Source organism: Ambystoma mexicanum, chromosome 7p (assembly GCF_040938575.1).
Source record: "Ambystoma mexicanum isolate Mex_15411 chromosome 7p, UKY_AmexF1_1, whole genome shotgun sequence".
Classification (NCBI taxonomy): Eukaryota; Metazoa; Chordata; class Amphibia; order Caudata; family Ambystomatidae; genus Ambystoma; species Ambystoma mexicanum.
Genome location: NC_090939.1, coordinates 83,391,257 through 83,411,616, shown reverse-complemented (window position 1 = coordinate 83,411,616; position 20,360 = coordinate 83,391,257). Strand labels below are relative to the sequence as shown.

The 20,360-nt window shown below is 45.2% G+C and overlaps 1 protein-coding gene across 6 annotated transcripts in view; it reads left to right on the top strand.

Annotated features, from left to right (window-relative positions):
- The window catches only part of STXBP5L (syntaxin binding protein 5L), a 3,950,894-nt gene that overhangs the window by 2,064,901 nt on the left and 1,865,633 nt on the right, over window positions 1-20,360 (top strand). For all 6 annotated transcript variants that reach the window (XM_069635832.1, XM_069635831.1, XM_069635829.1 and 3 more), the window contains exon 11: window positions 4,345-4,417. In XM_069635832.1, the coding sequence (XP_069491933.1) occupies window positions 4,345-4,417 (73 nt within the window). The remainder of the gene's footprint in view (window positions 1-4,344; window positions 4,418-20,360) is intronic.

Below are 20,360 nucleotides of genomic sequence, written 5' to 3'. Positions count from 1 at the left end.
ATGTCCAATGTCAGATGATGTAGCATAACGAGGTCCCATAGGCTGTCTATACAAGTGCCAGTAGCGCATATTAAATCATTAAAGAAAAAAAGATGAATTCAAAGATATAATAATGAAAACCTGCATTCAGATCATAACGTGGTGCTGCATAGCAGCTGTTTTCGTGTCAATGCATAATAGCCTTCAATGTTCCAATCAAACTCTATGACATCACAAGCTTCAAACGTTAACTGGCCGACTAGTGTGTTCACTACATCTCTATCCGGCATGACCAAACCCCAAACTCTTCCAACGCGAATAACCATATAAACCATGATAACTAAGAAGAGGGAACCCCAGGACGAGATACACCCACTGCAAGCAGTCACAAGATGCACCAATACAGAGACAAACCAAAGACCCACAATGGGGACATCTTTGCATAAGTATAGTGTAGCTAGTCCAGGTCAGTACAATACTGACAGGTGAATAAGGAAATGAAAGAGTGATGCTGTGCAATGTACACTGCGTGCATACAACAAAGAAAATATTATCTAAAAGGTAGACAGGCAAATCGCAAACCACACTTGGGAACAACATGTACATTGTATAAAAACAGATTGCCTAGACTTTGTTTACAGAAAACAATGTAAATTAAGCTCTTCGTTCATCGCCTGGGGTACCAAGGACTGCAGTCTGTGCACCCAGAATGAGCTCTTTTTCCTTTTCATGTCTCCTCGAAATCCTTTTCTGCTCAGTACTTCTAGGATCTGAAACTTGATCTGTGCGATTGTGTGCCCATGTTCATCAAATTGCTGTGCCACCGATGAATTAATGTTCTTGGTACGTATGCAGGACTTATGTTCATTCCATCTGACTCTTTTCTTTTAGTTTCCCCCACATAATAGATACCGCAAGGGCACGTTATACAATAGATGACATTTTCAGTAGTGCACATAGAAAGTCTGATCCGTTCTCCTGTGTGTGGGGGAAAGACATATGGACCTTTGGTCACGCTGTTGCAATTACCACAGTTCAGATACGGGTAGGTACCTTTCCTCTCTGTCCTGATGATGTGTGATTCGTGACACCTAGTGCTCACTAACATGTTCTCACTCCTTTGTTATGCAAAAACTGGTAGTTCTGGAAAGAGATGCTTTGTTCTATCATTCCTCGGGTTGTCCCAATGCCTGTCGATGATCTGCTTAACTTTAGTGCTCTGTATGGAGAACTTGGAGACAAATACTAGTCGTGGAGTGGTTCTTTTAGGTCTGGTTTGTAACAGCGTGGATCTTGTCTGTCTGGCTGTCTTATTTACAGCTGCCTCTAAATGTTGGTCAGGATACCCTCTTTCCCGGAATTTGTGCAAAAGTTTATCAAACTCTGACTTGCCTTCTACTTGATCACTCACCATCTAGTCTGGATACAGTGGACTCGGTCAGTAGATCCATGGCTGGCAGCATAGTACTTAGGGGCATGTCTTGGCTGAGAAAATCTGGATTTTCAGCAGAAGTCCAGGCACGTCTGCTAGATATGCCATTTGACGGTACTTCTGTTTGTTGAGAAGGCTGATAGCAGTCTGGAAAAACGGCAAGCTTCTAGGGCTGCAGCAAAATCTTTAGGGGCGGCAATAAGACAACCTCAATTTATGGGTCAAGGATGAAGAGGTTGTTCTTTTCGTTTCTATTCCTCCATATATAGAGGAAGAGGTCAATTTTCACAAAGAGATCAAAGAAGACCCTTACGTGGAAGAGGTAGAGGAGGAAGGACTCCCCGTTCAACACCCGCAGAGTTACTCTCAGCTGCAGGTGGAACAGCAAAATGACTCCCTCACCAAGAAATCTGTGGTAGGAAGCAAACTGTCACACCATGACCGGAGTTGGCGAAGCATAACTTCAGATGCATGGGTGCCACAAACAGTAGCAGACGGTTACTGTCTCCCATTCCTAAAAAGACCTCCCGATTGCCCACCAACAGCAAGATCAACCTTGGTTTTAGATCCACTCCTCCAATAGGAGATTCTCACCCTATTGGAAAAAGGTGCTATAGAATCGGTACCTGTAGCAGAGAGGAACCAAGGTTGGTACCCTCCTTACATTTTAATACCCAAGAAGGATGGAGGATTGCCCCATCTTGTACTTGAGATGCTTGAACAAGTTCCTCAGGAAGGACAAGTTCAAGATGGTAACTCTTTTGCAGGTCCTTCAGGCCCTTCAGCTCCAGGATTGGTTGTTGTCATCAGACCTTCAGGATGCTTACTTTCATGTGCTGATACATCAGAAGCAGAGAAATGACCCGATGTTCATGGTTGGCGGTTCTCATCAGTTTAGAGTTCTGCCATTCGGGCTCACCTCATCCCCAGGAGTTTTCACCAAGCTGATGGCAGTGGTGGCAGCAAGACTAAGGAGGGAGGGGATTCACATCTACCCCTACCTGGACGACTAGTTGATCAGAGCTGTTTCTCCAGGGCAGTGGCAGAGTCATCTCAGGTGCACCTGCCACTTCTTCCACGAACTGGGTTTCTCCCTGAACTTCAAGAAGTCCCATTTGACACCTTCTCAGACGCTTCAATTCATTGGAGCGGTCCTCAGGAAAAACTTTGCCACCCGAGCTAAGGGCTCAACATCTTTTGCAGATGGTCCAAAGAGTACCCAAGGTTTTCTGGCCTACGACTTCCTAAGGTTGCTCAGCCTTAAGGCATCCTGAATTTTCCTGGTGCCAAAGCCCATCGGAGAATGATATCCCTTCAATAGGCTCTCAGACCCCTTGATTCTGTAGCAGAATGATGGACCTTCTCCAGGTCCAAACAAAGGTCGCCCACAATCTCCTGTGGTGGGCCAGCCGAGCGAATGTGATGAAAGGAGAACCTTTTTGGCAACCATGGCCAGGAGACACAGTTGTGACAGATGCCTCCCTCACAGGATGGGGAGCGCACATGAAAGATCTTTCATTAAGCGGACACTGGTCTCAGTCGGAGTCCAGTCTCCATATTAACCTTTAAGAGCTGAGGGCGATCAGGCTTGCGCTGGTGGCCTTCCTGCCCTCAATAAGGGGGAAAAGTGTCCTGATAATAACGGACAAAACAGTGGCTGTGCACTACCTCAACAAGAGAGGGGACGTAGGGTCACTGCCCCTGTGCAGAGAGGCAATGCAGCTCTGGTTCTGGGCACTAAGAGAAGGAATAATTATTCTGGCAGTTCATCTAGCCGGAGAAAAGAACATGGCAGCGGACTCTCTGAGCAGGCAGAGCATGATCTCCCACGAGTGGGAACTAGCTCAGGAATTACTTCAAGAGATCTTCGTCCTTTGGGGAACCCCTCAAGTGGATCTGTTTGCGACCAGTGTCAACCGGAAGTACAAGCTGTTCTGCTGCAGGGACTTTCCCTAAAGAGGAGCTCTAGGGGACGTGTTCGTAGCGGACTGGGAATTTCCACTCCTGTATGCGTTTCCACCAGTCCCAGTCATTCCTCACCTTATAAGGAAGTTGAGGATGTTCCGCAAAACTATGATCCTGATTGCTCCAGATTGGTCCAGGAGAACGTGGTAACCAAACCTAGAGATGGCCATCTGCCCTCCAATTCGTCTTCCCCAAAGAGAGTACCTAATCTCACAAGAGGAGGGTTGCATTTTTCACCCAGAGATCAGGACTCCCAATCTTCACGCCTCGTGTCTGAAAGGGTGAGATATAAAGATAGGAACCTTCTGGAAGACGTAATGGAAGTGTTGCTTTTGGCAAGAAGACCAGCAAATAAATCCCTATACCGCTGCAGTTGGAATAGATTTCGCATCTGGTGCAGGTAAAATAATTTCATCATATCTGTAATAGAGTTCTATGACCTACAGGTATACATTTTTTTGTGTGGCTTTTTTTAAGAGGTAATATGTTGTTCCTACTTCATATTCTTTCAATAATTCCTATAGAGAAAACTTATTTTTGAGAATAAACAGTGAGATACCAGGCCCAATTTCCCCCTCTGCCAACCTGAGCTTCCCCGGGGGATCTGCCCTATGCACAGCATTCAGAGGCCAGAGCCCAGGTAATCCCAGTGCAGCTCAAACCCCATTGTGGCTGCTGTACCCCCTAAAAATAGACACGGTCATGTCCTTTCAAATATAAGGAGAATATTTAAAAACAAAGAGGTCCACATTCCTCTTCACAAAGGAAAAGACGTGGCTTGTGGTTTTTAAAAATGTTTTTCAGTACGGTAGTGTGTAGTTTTATATCCCATAAAACGATTACCTAAATGTGTGAATCACAAAGTTTGTTTTTTTGGGATCAGAGATGATGCTGCAGATAACTATGCATCTGGCAAATCATGAAATATGATTGCATCTGACTGTTTTTGATTTTTCCTCTCCTTGCAGAATTCCAGGAGCCGTACGCTGTAGCGGTGCTGCTAGAGAAAGACCTCATCGTTGTTGATCTGACCCAGAGCAAGTGAGTAAGCTCTACGTAACCTGCTAGTATTACACAAATGCATACAGGACTCACTAGGCCAATATATAAAATTATTTGCAGCTTTTGAAAAAAACGTGTCAGTTACAGTTTTACCAAAGTGTAAATGTCTAATGCAAAGAGGGGGTTCCCATCCAGGTAGTATTCTTCAATGAAACATGTTTAAATCAAATAGCAGAGAAAGCAACCATCATTTAGCAGTATAAGCCAGAGTTCTCTCTCCACCAATTGACTACATGCCTGTCAACTCACCCGCTTTCAGTGGGTGACACTCGTCATAGAGCCAGTTTGCTCACCACTAATTCACTTGCCCATCCATAGAATTCAATGCAGCTCTCTCACCCACAAAAACAAAATCTTCTTTTTTCACCCACCTTACCAGCTCAAAAGCTTGACAGGTTTTTGACTGGGATGCAATTTCTTCTGACTTCCCACCCCCACTCAGCAGCCAGCGTACCCTTAATTTACAAACATTACCCCAAACTTAACTCCACCACCATCCTATGCTGCCAGCCTCTGTCCTCACACCTCCTCTGGTTATTGGCCATGATGTAAAGTAACAAGGGGCTCCACCCATAGCTTCCTTTCACATCTCTTCTGGTTATTGGCCATCATGTAAAGTAAGAAGGGGCTCCTCTCACAGCTTCCTTTCACATCTTCTGGTTATTGGCCATGATAGAAAGAAAAAAGGGGCTCGCCCAGAGCTTCTTTTCACATCTCTGCTGGTTGTTAGTCATGATGTAAAGTAAAAAGGGGCTTCGCTCAGAGCTTCCTTTCACATCTCCTATGGAGGTCAAAAGGAAAACAACGATGCAGTTGTCTCCCCCTCACCGGCATTGAGTTGTAGTTGTTTTGTTAGATAGAAGATTAGAAGAGACAGTCATTGTTTGTAATTTTATGGAGGACAGATCATATATACAATCTCTCCTGGAATCACTTTTGAGGTCCTGAAGAGAATTTCAAAATTGTATGATGATCCATATATTCCTTCTGATGGACCTCTCAGAACAGTAGAAGGAATTTGAATGCAGTAATATGGTTAAATGACTAGAACTCATCAAGCCTACCGAAGGTTGAGAGGTAAAAGAAACTTAGCAGATGTAATCTGTAAATCTAACAAGGGCAATGAATTTACTGTATATTGAAATCATGATTGGAGCATACATTTTCATTTAATTTATTTTTATTTACACCGTGCTTTCGCAAAGCACCAATACAATTAAAGGAACAAAAAACTGTTCAATCAAACAATGAAGATATGGAAAACAAATGACAAATGATCACAAGGCAGAGGGCTAGGATAAAAGATAGGACTTTAAGCGAGTATTGGAGAAACAGTAGGTAGGAGAAGAACAGATTGAAAGAAGGAGAGAATTCTAATGGAATGTAGCAAGAAGTGAAAAGGCACAAAAACAAGATGCACAAGGAGGTTTGGGGACAACTAAACGATAAGTGGAGTGAAAAGAAACCAGAAAAGCAAGATAAGGGTGACCGAGAGCATGGAGTCATTTAAATCCAATAGAAAGAAAATTCAACAACAAAAAAAGGGACTCAAAGGAAAGAACAGCAGCTGTAGAAAGAGCAGAGGAAATGGGAGAATGGGGGATAGTTCCAAGAGTAGACGGATAGCCGAATTATAAATAGAGCGGACAGGGGCAAGACTAGTAGCAGGTAGACCAATCAAAATAGAAGAACAATAATCAATACGAGAAAAAATTTGAGCAAAGATAAGGAGTTTGGGGCGTGAAAATAAAGAAAAGGGGGAGCATGATGAAGATCAAAGAGGAGAAAGCAACAGTTACGAGCAGTAAGAGAAATATGAGAGGAAAAAGAAAGAGAAGAATCAAAAAGAACCCCTAAGTTCCAGGCAGAAGGGGAAAAAGGGAGCTGAGAAGGGGGAAAAGAAGAGAGGAAGACGAGAAAGAGGAGATGGGTAGAGGAAGGAAAGCAAACTTACATTTTTGTTGGATTGAGATGAAGAAAGTGAGAGGCCATCCAAGACTGGATGGAGGAAAGACAAGCAGAATCTTTATAGTGAAGAGACTCAGGGAACTCAGAGAAAGAGAAGATTTGCGAGTCATTGGCATAGAAATGACAGGAGAGATTGAATGAAGAAATTAGAGAAGATACAGGGATAGTGTATAATGAGAAAAAGAGAGGGCCAAGGACAGAGCCTCAGGGAACACCATAAAGAAGAGTGTGCGGGGGAGAGAGCTGGCTCTCCCAAGAGATAGAATAAGGGCAGCCAGAGAGCTATGATTTAAACCAGGCAAGGGAGGAACCAGAAATACCCAAAGAGGAAAGAGTAAAATTCAAAGTAAGGTGATCAACAGAATCAAAAGCAGCAGAAAGTTCCACTAAAATCAAGGTAGAAGAAAGTTTATATAATGACTGCCCTGACCCTATCTGTTAGGCAGGGATGAGATTCATCAGAATTCTAGCCATACCAATATATTTTGGCTTCTGTTCTCCAGACCTTCAGCGAGGAACAATAGCGGTTACAGTCAGGGAGGAACGGGGAGGAAGGATAGCTCAGGGGCAATACGTTTGTCTTGGAAGCAAGACAACACGGTGCAACACAGGGTCAAATCCCAAACCTGCACTTAGAAACCACTTGCTGGTATTAAGCACGTTAGAAATTCACAATAAAATAAATAACCCGGGCCAACCTTAGGGTTCACTCAACCTTATTGTTAAAATAACATGTGCATATAAAAAGGGGATCCCCTTGATTCGATGTACTCCACATAACTGTTAAACATGGTCTTGAATTCACCCATGTATATGGTGATACCATCAGTTATTAAGGGAAGAAACCTATTCCCTGCAACCCACGTGCTAAAAACACTAAAACATGTGTTCACAAAAGATCAAGTGGTCCCATTCTAAAATGTGTCACCAGAAATCTCCTAGACTACGACACTAGTACGTTCATATGCAACAGGGCATATTCCCAGTACTCCATCTTTTGCAACCTTTTTGAAAGAAATAGCTCCTTCTCTGGCAGTTAATAAATGTCCCAGGAGGCCACTAGTGGGTGTGGACAAAAATGGCAGCCTTCTAGGTCGGCTTCACTGTCTCTAATGGTTTTCCACAAAAGACGCTTTTTTTTTTAGAAACTGAAAGCCTCATATCGGCTGGTAGTGTGGGACACCTTCCCCCAGATAGTGTGAACCTAGAGGCTCTGGTGCAATGGGACGTTGCTGGTGTGGAACCGAAACTGCAGTGGCCTCCTTTGGACTGTTTAGGCGGGTGAGAGATATGACAGACATCAGTACAGTCAGTGACGCTTCGGTGCATGCACTCTGAGATGCACATTAGGGAAGTAGATGGGCCGTGGATGTTCTCTGTGTCGCTGTGCCAGAAGGGTAGCCAGGCTACGGAGGCCTACTCCATCTTGTGGCGAGGTGGGGAGGACAAAGGATGGTGTGGCAGACAATATCAAAGCAGGGGGACTCAAAACCCATCTAAGCTGTGGCGGGCACAAGAGAAGGGTATGTGCTACAAGACGCCGCCTGGATAAAGGCAGAAATTGGTAGGCTCCTTTTTGAGTTGGTGATGATGTTAAAGAAACGATCTGAGATTCAGTGCTTATTGAGGCGTGCACCTGTTTACAGTTGTGGGGATGCTCGGAACGGGGATCCTTGATGTGGTAGGTTGACTACCATGTCTGTCCTAAAAATGCTGCAGTGCAATAAATGTGCTTAGCATAGCAGATCTACGAAAGTGCTGCATAAGACCTGAGGGGGAAATCTAAAAAACAAAAGTGCATCGGGAGGAATCTCCCTCCTGACAGTGCTAATCCGAGTAAGATTAAAGAGGATCTTAGACAACAAGAGCTATCTGGAGATAATTTTCATAACGTCGTAATACAGGGAAGAATTTCTGGAATTGTGACACAACTTTCAAAAGCCCTTGGGAAGAAGTGAAGAGACATTTGAGGTTTATTATCAAATAATATCCGTAGGTAACCCACAAGACTGTGCAAGGTGGGTCAGGCGAAGGGAGCCATTCTCCTGACCATTCTCTTTGTTGAATAAGAACCTAGAGCAAAAGATGGATGGGAAAGAGATAAAGACAGAGCCAGTGCACCAGGAGAAGGGAGTCATTCTTAGGGGTGTCCCATCATGGCCAGCTGCGCCATCGACGCCGAGCGCCCCAGATAAACTAATGGCGCTGATTAAAAAAAAAAAGGTTTCGAAAACATTATTCCTGAGAAAACATATGTTCCACTACCAAGGAAAGACTATTTTAAGTTTCTTTCTCCCATCTATGAAGAGGAAGTGCAGTCTGACGAAGAGGCCCCATTTGGCCTACAATATGGTACGCCTGATTTACCTGAGAGTTTTATCCAGGATGAAGGACGTCTATGACAACCTGCAGACTGTAAGTGGGGTGGATACCTCACCTGAATTGGAGTTTGGGAAATCAGATGCCGGGGACCATGCCGATGTGCCCTACAGGCAACTCATGTCAAATGTAGTGGACTACATGGGTTGGAGTAGACCCTCATTGACGTACGAACAAGATGAGCTTACATCTTAGATAAGGGTCTACAGCCGGATCCCATACTACCATTCCACATTGCCGTGCAGAAATGGGTGGCAACGAATTGGGAGACCTCAGAGACCAATCCAGCGGTTAATAAGAAGTTCACCAAGAAGTACTGCCCTTCCAGTAGTGTCCCTGAGTACCTGTTGAAACACCCCATTGTACACTACCATCACCCCTGATAGGGACAACAAACTAGTAGATGGATGGGCATGGAAGGCATTTTCCGCAGGGCGTATGGCACTCAAATCTGCCAACTCCACATGTGCCCTCGCAAAGTTTACGTTCACTCTATGGGACTTTCTTTCCATTGTGTCAGAGCACATTCCCGAGGGGGATGAATGAGACAACTTTTTAGCCATAGTTAGAGACGGCAAAGAAGCCATGTGCAAGTCTCTTCAGTCAGGTTTAGATTCTGCCGATAGCATAAGCAGAGCCATGGCTACCAGCAACGTTAAGCGCAGGTTTACGTAGTTGCAGAAGTCAGGTTTTGCACTGGATGTGCAATCCAGACCACTCAACATTCCTTTTGATGGGTCTCACCTTTTTGACAACAAGACTGACGAGAGTCTTAAGAAGTTGCAGACCTCGAAGGCGGCAGCCAAATCTTTAGGCACCGCTATTAGGCGACCTCAGCCTTTTCGACCTAGTGGACAACCTTGAAGGGGTAGATCTTTTCGCTACTACTTCTCAGTTGGAAGGGCGAGAAGAATGGCCAGTGAAAGGGGCCAAAGAAGATTTCCACGTGGTGGACGAGGAAACGTTGCAAAGCCAGCTCAGGCAGCATCTTCCTTACCATCTGCCGCTGCATCAGCTGCCTCAAAAACTCTTTGAGGTCTTCAGTCACAGTTCACCAGTGGGGCGGGCAGTCTGTCTCAGCATCTAGAAGAGTGGCGAGACATTACTTTGGATTCTTGGGCTTTAGAAACCGTAGCCCACGGTTACTGCCTTCCTTTTATAAGGAGACCTCGTAACAATGCACTGGGGAACCACTCTTTCAGGATTCCAGATCCGCCCCTTGTGCAGGTTATTTTAACCATGCTAGAGAAAGGCTCTATAGAACCAGTGCCTATAGCGGAGAAGAACAAGGGATGTTATTCCCCATATTTTCTAATACCCATGAAGGACAGAGGATTGAGACCCATCTTAGACTTGAGATACTTAAACAAGTTCCTCAGGAAGGGCAAGTTCAAGATGGTCATACTTTCTCAGATACTTCAGGCCCTCCAACTCCAGGATTGGTTGGTGTCACTGGACCTTCAGGATGCTTATTTTCATGTGCCAATCCATCTCAAGCACAGACAACACCTGAGGTTCGCAGCTGGCTGTTCTCATTATCACTTTTTAGTTCTGCCATTCGGGCTGACCTCCGCCCAGAGGGTTTTTACCAAACTGATGGCAGCGGTGGCAGCGAGTCTAAGGAGAGGTGGGATTCACATCTACCCCTAGCTGGACGATTAGCTGATCAGGGCGCTTTCTCCTGAACAAGCCCTGGATCATCTCAACATCACCTGCTACTCTCTACACAGACTGGGCTTATCCCTCATTTACAAGAAGTCCCATATGACACCTTCTCAGAAACTCCAATTCATCTGAGCTGTACTGGATACTTCCATGGGAAAGAGCTCGCCACCTGAGGTGAGGGCTCAAGACTTTCTTCAGATGGTTACCAAATTTCAGAACGCCCAGTCTCTCCCGGCCTTTGATTTTTTGAGGTTGCTCGGCCTCATGACATCCTGCATTTTTCTGGTGACAGAGGCTCGCCTGAGAATGAGATCTCTTCAATGGACCCTCAAAACTCAATTGTCCTAGTTCTCTGGAAAGATGTCGAGCCTACTTCAGATTCCAAGCAGGGTCACACAGGATCTTCTGTGGTGGGCCTGCAAGGACAACATTCTGAAGGGAACATTTGGCAACATGGCCGGAGATTACAGTAGTGACGGACGCCTCACTCACGGGGTGGGGAGCCCACACCAACGATCCGTCAGCGGTCATTTGTCTCCATCAGAGTCCAAACTACATATCAATCTTTTGCCGCTGAAGGCAATCAGACTAGCGCTGAAGGCCTTCCTGCCCTCTGTACGGTACACATCCACTCTCCTACTCCTAGACCTATCAGCCACATTCGACCTGGTAGATCATAAAGTATTCTTTATAAAGCAATCATTGGCTCCTCCAGTATACTAAACAAACTATCCCACCTATACAAATCCTTCACCATTGATGGTATCATAATAAAAGTAGCCAAGGAAGTCAAAACCTTAGGATTCTACTTAGACTCTGCTCTTAACCTCAACAAGCAAGTTAATGCCACAGCCTCAGCAACCAGCTATAATTGCAAGCTAATTCACGCATGTAAACCATTTCTATCCATGGACAGTTGCATCACCATCGCACAAGCTCTCATCCTCTCGAAATTAGACTATTGTAACACGCTCTACCTAGGCACCAGCAAACACAACACCCATAAACTCCAAACCTTGCAAAACAACGCCCTCAGAACAGCACTACGCATTCCTAAAGTACAACATATATCTGACCATAGAAGAACGGCTAACTGGCTGACCATCAATGACCGCATCAAGTTCAAAACATCGACCATTACACACAACTGTCTTAACAACAAAGCTCCAGCATACCTCATTGAGAAATTCACCAAGCACACATCTGAATGCCACATTAGAAATGCCCAATCCAATAGCATCAAAATCCCTAAATTCAAGTTGAAAAGAACTGGAGGCTCAAGCTTCCCAGTAATGGCTGCTAATCTATGGAACTCTATCCCAGATCCACTCAGAGCCATTCCCTCCTTTCATATATTCAAATCTAATGTTAAACTTTGGCTACAAACCAACGATTGCTGACACATCTCGTCTGAAAGACCTGTCTCCCTGACACCTCTCCTCTCCCCCCCTGCCCTACCCTTTTCCCTGCCATGCTACCGACAATTGTAAATATATATTGATATCCTGTATGTCATTTGTAAGATATGCCGGCAACAGAAGTATAAGAAATGTAAATTTTTATGCAACGATAACCTGTAACGGTATCATAAGAAATGTAAGATATCTATGTAACGGTAACTTTAGATCCCCAAAGTATAAGAAACTGTAAAATGCTCATGTAATAACAAAATTGTAACTGCAACCTAAGAATTTTAATATATTTATGTAACTTGTAACTTAAGATTTCCACAAGCTTCCAGTTGCCTAACGGCCCGGTGCACTCTATAAATAAACAATACAATACAATACAATGTCCTGATAATGACGGGCAACACAGTGGCCATGTACGACCTCAACTAGAGAGGCGGTGTAGGGTCACTACCACTGTGCAGAGCGGCAATGCAGCTCTGGTACTGGGCAATACAAGAAGGAATCTCCCTATCAGCAGTTCACCTAGCCGGAGAGGAGAACACGGCGGTGGATGCTCTGAGCAGGCAGAGCACAGTCTCCCACGAGTGGGAAGTAGCTCAGGAAGTCATTCAAGAGATCTTCACCCTTTGGGGAATCCCTCAAGTGGATCTGTTTATGACCAGTGTCAACCGGAACTGCTCCAGGGAATTTCCCCCAAGAGGAGCTTTAGGAGACGCGTTTGTGGTGCACTGGGAATTTCCACTCCTGTACTCCTTTCCTCCAGTCCCCTTCATTCCGCAATTGATCAGGAGGTTGAGAAAGTTTGAGAAACACATGATCCTCATTGCCCCGGATTGGGCCAGGAGGACGTGGTACCCGGACCTTCTGGAGATGTCCATCTGTCCTCCAAAACGTCTTCCAAAAAGAGAGGACCTTCTCTCACGAGAGGAGGGTCGGGTTCTCCATCCAAAGGTCAAAACGCTCAAACTTCATGCTTGGTTTCTGAAAGACTGAGATACAAGGATTGGGACCACCCAGGTGAGGTTACCGAGATTTTGCTTCTGGCCAGAAGGCCAGCAACAAAATCTTTGTACCATTGCCGTTGGAATGAATTCTGTGACTGTTGCAGAGAAAAGAACATAGATCCTTTTCTGTGTAAAACACCAGATGTCTTATCCTTTCTGTTATCTTTCGCCAATCTGGGGCTCCGGATTGGTACCATTAAAGGCTATTCGGCGGTGCTGTCCATCTTTAAATGCTCGTCAGAGGCATGTTTCTATTTCAAAATTCCACTGCTGACACAATTTCTACAGGGACTCGCCAATGTGTTCCCCCGTCTCCTTTCCATGTTCCAATTTGGGACCTTAATTTGATTCTAAAATTCCTAATATGTGCACCTTTTGAACCCGTACACGCCTGTCCTTTAAGGTTGCTAACCTTTAAAACCATTCTATTGGTAGCTCTAACATCAGCCCGTAGAGTGAGCAAGTTGCAGGCATTTTCGTCCAAGCCACCCTATACGATCTTCCACAAGGATAGGGTTCTCCTAAGAGTCAAATCTTAATTTTTGCCCAAAATAATTTCTGATTTCCACATAGGACAGAACATTGTTCTGCCTTGTTTCTATCCCTCACCTCATCCTAGCAAGGAGGAGGAAAGACTACACAGGTTGGACCCTCGTAGAGCTTTAAGCTTTTATATATCTAGGATGTCAAAACTGCATATTGATGACTAACCTTTCATTGGATATACAGGTCACAAACTAGGTCAGGCTGTCTCCAAGCAGACCTTATCCAGGTGGATCATTCAGTCCATTTCAGTATGTTAAGGATTGGCAGGAAAAGGAGCCTCTGGAGGGTTTAAGGGCCCATTTCGCCAGGGGTATGGCTGCCTCTACAGCCCTGCAAAGGGGTGTACCAATAAAAAACATTTGTGAAGAGGCAGTGTGGTGTATTATCCACACATTCAGAAAGCATTACTGCCTGGAATCTTCCCTCGGTCAGGATGGTAGCTTTGGTAAAGCAGCCCTACACTCGGTTCATGACAACATGTAAAGTAATATTCTACTCCCTCTTCCAAATGAAATACTGCTTTGGGAGTCTGTCAAAAGATGAGGAACACGTGGAAGGACACAATCCATTCGAAGAACAGGTTACTTACCCCTGGTAACGTTCTTTCGACTGGATGTTCCTCCCACGTGTTCCTCATCACCCTCCCAGCCTACCCAACAGTAGAATTTCGCATGCTATTACAGCTTTTGTTTCTTCAAGGCTGAGTACGGTTGTTCCCGTACTTACGCAGGTATTTATGCTGTAAAGGGAAAAAACAGAACTGAAGCCAAGGTGCTGCACATGCTATATATGCCTTCGATGACATCATCCTCGACGGAGGCCTTCGAGGGTCATCGAGTCAACGACATCGACGCACAGCGCCCTCTGCCGATTTTCTTTTTCCAAAGTTGCTAAATCTGGACAGTACATGTCAAAAGATGAGGAATACGTGGGAGGAACATCCAGTCAAAAAGAACATTAGGGGTTTAGTAACTTGTTCATCTCTAGAATGGGTAAATATATGGGCCCTCATTACAAGTTGGGCGCAAAGGGATACCGGGCACCGGTAATGACACTGGTGCTGGTAATCTCTTTGCGCCCTATTCCGAGGTCCCTTTGCGGGTCCTTCCCTTAACACCTGGTTTTACCAGGCGTTAAGGACGGGACCCGCAAAGGGATACCGGGCTCAATAAATACCGCAAATTTCGGTACCGTTATTGATGCCTTCCCCCTTCCCATTGAGCCCTATGAGAGCTCAAATGGGAATGGGGAATGGCTTTACAAATGGGGACTTACCGGTCCCGCCAAGGTCGGACTGGACCGGTAAGTCCCCATAGCACCAAGTCGGTGGCGGTACCGGTATTGGTGCTAGTCATGGCGCTAGTAGCACCATGACTAGCACCAACCTCGGAATGAGGGCCATGATGTCTGCAAGTAGTGGCAAGCAGTATACATTTAGAAAACAATGGGGAAAACATTGAAGTGGAGGTGGAGAACTGACCAGAGCGGTGTGGATCGATAGTTTTCAGTCTGTCCATAAACATTTCCTGCAATGGCACTCTCCCTAGATGACATATGGATCTGTACCAGGTAGCAAAAATGTAGCTCTGCAAGCAACCAGTGTCTGCGACACTCATCATTAAATGATCTTGTGGTTATTTTTGTTGGTACACCACAACAGTTTATAAGACAAGCCTTGCCTGACGTTCATGGAAAAGCTAAGTGCTGGAAGAATGGCTCTAGCGCAGGCTTGTCCAACTCTAGGCCTCGAGGGCTGGAAACATGTTGGATTTGTAGGATTACCATTAATATTCATGAGAAATGTATGCAACTAGTTTCTCATGAATATCAATGAGGGATATCCTGAACACCCTTCAGGATTCCAGCCCTTGAGGCCTGGAGTTGGACAACCTTGCTCTAGCACAATATTGGAAATCAGCTAAACTCCCGTTAAGACAGGCCTTGCTGCATAGGGTCTGGGAAACCTTCATGCTAGAAAAACGGACTTACCTGGTCCGAGGTGAGGCTGCATCTTTCATGGAGGATTGGTGGCCATTACCAAATGTTTGTCCAACCCAACGTCCTTTGTAAACCTAAATCATTGGCTTCCTTTGCAGTTTAGTAACTGAACAAGGGAAACGTGATAGGGATGGGCTAAGCAGAAGGGATGCTGGTTACAATGAGCCATGTCATATCAGAAATGTTTAAGTAAGAATAACGGTACAGAGAGGTATAGGGGAAAGTTGAGAGGGAGAGACTAAGATGTGAGTAGGAATGTTTGGTGTGCAGAAGTTGATTTCTGAAGATGCATTTATTTTGTTGTATTCATTATAATAGTTTATCATGCAATTATACATATTATTTGAAGAATGTTAAATGTTTTTGTTTCTACTTTTTATTCTTTTCTGTATAAAAAAAAAGATTTAAAAAGCCAATAAAGATGCCTTTGGGGAAAAACAGTTTCATGTTGAGCCATTGTTTAATTCTAATCTAATAGCCATGACGCAAAGCTAATCGAAGATCAGAATCCCAATGGAAAAAGCACAAATCATTAGAGGATAAAGCTTTTTACATTTAAATTCTGAAAAAATATTTTGAAAGCCATCATTGATTTTTTTTAATTATTATTTTTTTAATGTATTTATTTTTTATTTAGCTTTTTAAAAAGCTTTTCGGTTATTGTGCTTTGACACCAATTTCAACCATTCTGCTCCACACTTGGAACGGAAACGCTCTTTTCTTCATCACAGAAACTCTGAACTCCTTGTCTGCCCATCAAATTGCATCTAGAGAGGGTATGCATATTCTGCACTGCAAGCAAAGACCTGGAATGCTATTACGTTAGAAGCAGGGTCATTCAGCTTTCTAGAGAAGTGAGAACCCAGCTGAAGATGTTCCTGTTCCGAGTCAGCATTGGTTGGTTCCCAGTGCCAAGCGATCCCTAAGGGCAATATGCACCATACATGTCCTTTCACTCACTAAAGCAAGGGAAAGCTGAACCTTGCAATATTAGGTAGTACGTGGGTATGTGAGGTTTATCCAGCGAATTTGAGGCTGTAGATGGGGTTGTGAGGCAGTTTTGAGGCATACTTCCTCCTCCCGGTTCTCATGACTCTGTTATAGCCTAGTGGTGGCTCTGTAGTCGATAGTGGCTTGAAGCTGTTTTGACCCCTGGCAGGGCCACAGGAAGGAACCAGGCCCGCATAGCCTGTCTGTGGGTTTCTCCAGGGCCTTGACAGCTTCCCTCTCTCTGGCGTGGGGTCTCTTGCTCTCTAGTTCTCAACCTTCCCTCCTCCTTCATACTCCATCACATGTATGTCCCACCACTTTTCTCCTGATCTTGTCTTGCCACCTACCCTTGATGTTCTCCTCCCCCTTGTCTCCAACATCCTCTCCAATCTGTCCGCACCTTTTTCCAACTTCACAAACTTGTCTCGGGAGGATAGCTCAGCGGCAACATGCTCGCCTTGGAAGCAAGACGACACAGAGCAACACAGGTTCGATCCCCGGGCCATGCTTAGAAACCTCTGGGTATGAAGCGCGTGATAAATAACCTGTCATCAAATAACCTATCATCACCAACTTGTGCCAACCGCCTGCCACTACCATCAATAAGCATCCATCTCCATCCTCTCTCACCATACCGCTGCCTCTTCCTTCTTGTTGGTTCCCAATCCTACCCCTCTCTTAGTAATAGCTTGATAAACTCTGTGTCACTTTTCTCAGTATCCTTTTCCTTCATTCTCCACCTCTCATCGCTATATGCCATCTGCTTGTCAAGCCATTGTTCTCTTCGGCCCAACCTCCTACCAAATCTCTCCTTGCTGAGCCTTTTGTGTTTCAATGTCCTTGCATTCTTGGCTCACAGCCCTCTGGATTGCTGTCCAGCCTGCGTCCTGTGAGATGCTCTTGCCAGACCTCTCTGCTGCTCACTTTCTAATTCTCTGTTCCTTAACTGCCCCAGCCCCTTGAGTCCTTCTCAACTCCGTCTTCTGGGATACTTTCTTTCTCGCTGTCAGTGCCCCGTGCCTTCCTGCCACCTGCACCTTCTTCACCCCAACCTCTTGAACCTTTCATTCCCCAACATCTCAGGCCTACTTCTTCCCAACCCTCCAGCTCTATTTCTCCGTAGTACCTGGGGCCTTGCCTCCAGGCTCCTAGCCCTTCCTTACCCAGTCTCTGTTTTGGCCTTCTGAGTTTTGCTTGTGCCAACCTCCTAGGTCTTCACTTTTCCCTTCTCTTTTCAACCAAAGCCCCTTCTCCAGCTCCTTTTAACCTCCCCAGCCAGTTCTGAATGAGGTTGTCATTCTTACTCCCACTTTCTGGCATAGACCCTGCTTTTTATAGGGCCTTGGCCCCACCTTATAGTCTATCTCTGGTGAAAGGGGACTCAGCAATAGGGATTTGACATCAGGCTCTGCCCCTTAGAATGGATTACAGTGTTAGCATGGGATCTGTGACTGGCTTATCCCTCCACTTGGTCAGACTTCTCTCTCTGTCTGCCACACCCTGACACTGTCTTCCAGTCTAATTCTGGGGTAAGGGAACACAGGCAGCATTTCTCTATAGTCAGCTGGCATAAGGGCAGTTCTGATGTGAGACTTGTGGTTGGATTGTCCCTCATTTATGGCCGTCTTCATTTTGGTTTTCACACCCTGATACTGCCCCCGGGATGGACTACCTTAGACTATCTGTTCTTAACTGTATGAAAATGCATGCATTGTGTAATGGCTGGCTGAGCGCATTTTGAATTTCCATCCTAATTCTGTTGCCTCTGTTTCAAATGGATTGTGGCCTCCCACGCATTCCTCATGTTTGATATGTAATCTTCCAGCTTGCTGCTTTCTTCGGAAATAAAATTCGCCAGAGGGCGCTGTGCTCGAGGCCACGTAGCTTTGGGCTCTCGAGGGCCGCCGTCCAGTGTCGACGTAATCCGTTGTATAAAGGGCTCGAGCCGCGCCCATTGGTCTCCGTTCTGTTTTTCTGAGCTTTGTGTTTCGAAACGGCGCGTCAGTTCTCTCATTAAAAATGTCTTCATCCTCAACTCCGACAACACCCAAGACGGGTTTTAAAAAGTGTCTGAAGTGCGAAAGGAAGATGTCCATTACAAACCCTCACCGCAACTGCCTTTAGTGCCTCAGTCCCAACCATCAGGTCGACGAGTGCGGTTTGTGTCAGGCGATGTCGAACAAGGCTCTTAAGGAATGCCAAGGTAAGCTAGCTGTGGGAGAGGAGTCTTTTAAGTCTGCAAAAAGACTAAAAGACTCGAGAGAGTCGAGTAGAAAATATCGTCACAAGTCGAGGCAGCCGAAGTCGAAGAGTCGATCGAGGAAATCTTCCTCCTCTTCATCTAAAAAATCGAAAAAGCGACGTCGCAAATCTTCTTCCTCTTCTTCCTCCTCGCCTAACAGAAGGTTAATTTCATGTCCTTCTAAGCATGATTCCCCCAAAAAATGGAAGGCCTTTAGGGCTTCAATGCTGAAGATTTTTGAGACAGCGGCCCGACCACCTCAAAAAAGTCACGTGAAGAGCATGCCCCTGTCCACTTCAAAAGTGACGGAGGGAAATCTAAAACTGTACACGCTAAATCTGACAAAAAATCGAGAGCATCCTCGGAAGATGATTCTCCAGCGCCTCATGAAACAAAACAAAAACCTTTGGTGCACAAATCGAGGTTAACATAGGACAAAATGGCGTCCTCATTGTCAAAGTCAGGCATCGACTCGACAGGTCCTTCGACGACAACGTCGAAGCCAAAGATGGTGTCGATACCTTCGGCCTTGGCGTTAAAGCCTTACTCAATGACATCAAAGCCTTCCTTGATGACCTTGCTGATTCTTTCGAGCATATCGAAGCCATCGTCTATTTCCATCGACGCCTTTGACGGGGAAATCTTTTATACCAATACCCAAAACGACAATTATGGCTAAACCTAGGTCAATGCCGCCGCCTTTACCAGAAAAAATCTTCCATCCTCAGCCCAGGCAGGAATTTTTTTAATCCATGTCCTCTATTTTTGAAGAACAATCCTCTGATGAAGAAATTACATCAGAAGGTGTTAGATTTAGGACAAGAGAAGTTCCTGTGGAATTAATAGATCCTAGTTCCAAGATGGCAGACCTTTATGACTTTCTACAATCGGCCAGTGGCCTAGGTACCTAACCTGAGGTAGAATTTGAAAGGCCAGACCCTACTGAGCACGCAGAATCTGGGTATAGGAACCTCATGGGAAGAGTGATCGATTTTATGGGGTGGAAGACAGCGTCCCCGAGTTATGACCAGGATGACATGACAGCTATTATTGATGAAGGACCCCAGAAGAACCCGATCCTTCCTTTCCACAAAGCTCTACAAAAGAGAGTTATGGCAAATTCGGAAATCCCAGAATCTTTACCAGCTATAAATAAAAAATGTGTAGGAAAGTACAGACCTTCACCTTCCGATCCAGAGTATCTGTCTAAGCATCCTTCTCCTGAGAGCTTGGTGATTCAAGCTGCGACTGCAAATAAACAATCATCTTATCCTTCCATGCCCCCTGACAGGGACGATAAAAAGGTTGATGCTTGGGCGAGGAAAGTGTTCACTTCGGGCAGTATGTGCCTTAAATCTACTAATGTGACTTGTACATTAGCTAAATTTACTTACACCCTGTGGGACTTCTTGAATGCGCGGCTGATCACATCCCGGAGGGTGAGGAACGGGATGGTTTCCTGGCGATAGTAAGGGATAAAAAGTAGGCTATGGAGGAGTGCCTCAAGTCAGGACTGGACATTGCAGATAGTATAAGCAGGTCCATGGCTTCTAGCACGGTCTTGCATAGATTTGCATGGCTAAGGAAATCTGGTTTTGCACCTGATGTGCAGTCTAGATGACTTAATATGCCTTTTGACGGCTTGAACGAGAGCTTGGAGAAGCTGCAGACCTCGAAAGCAGCAGCAAAATCACTCAGCGCCACTAAGGCAACCTCAA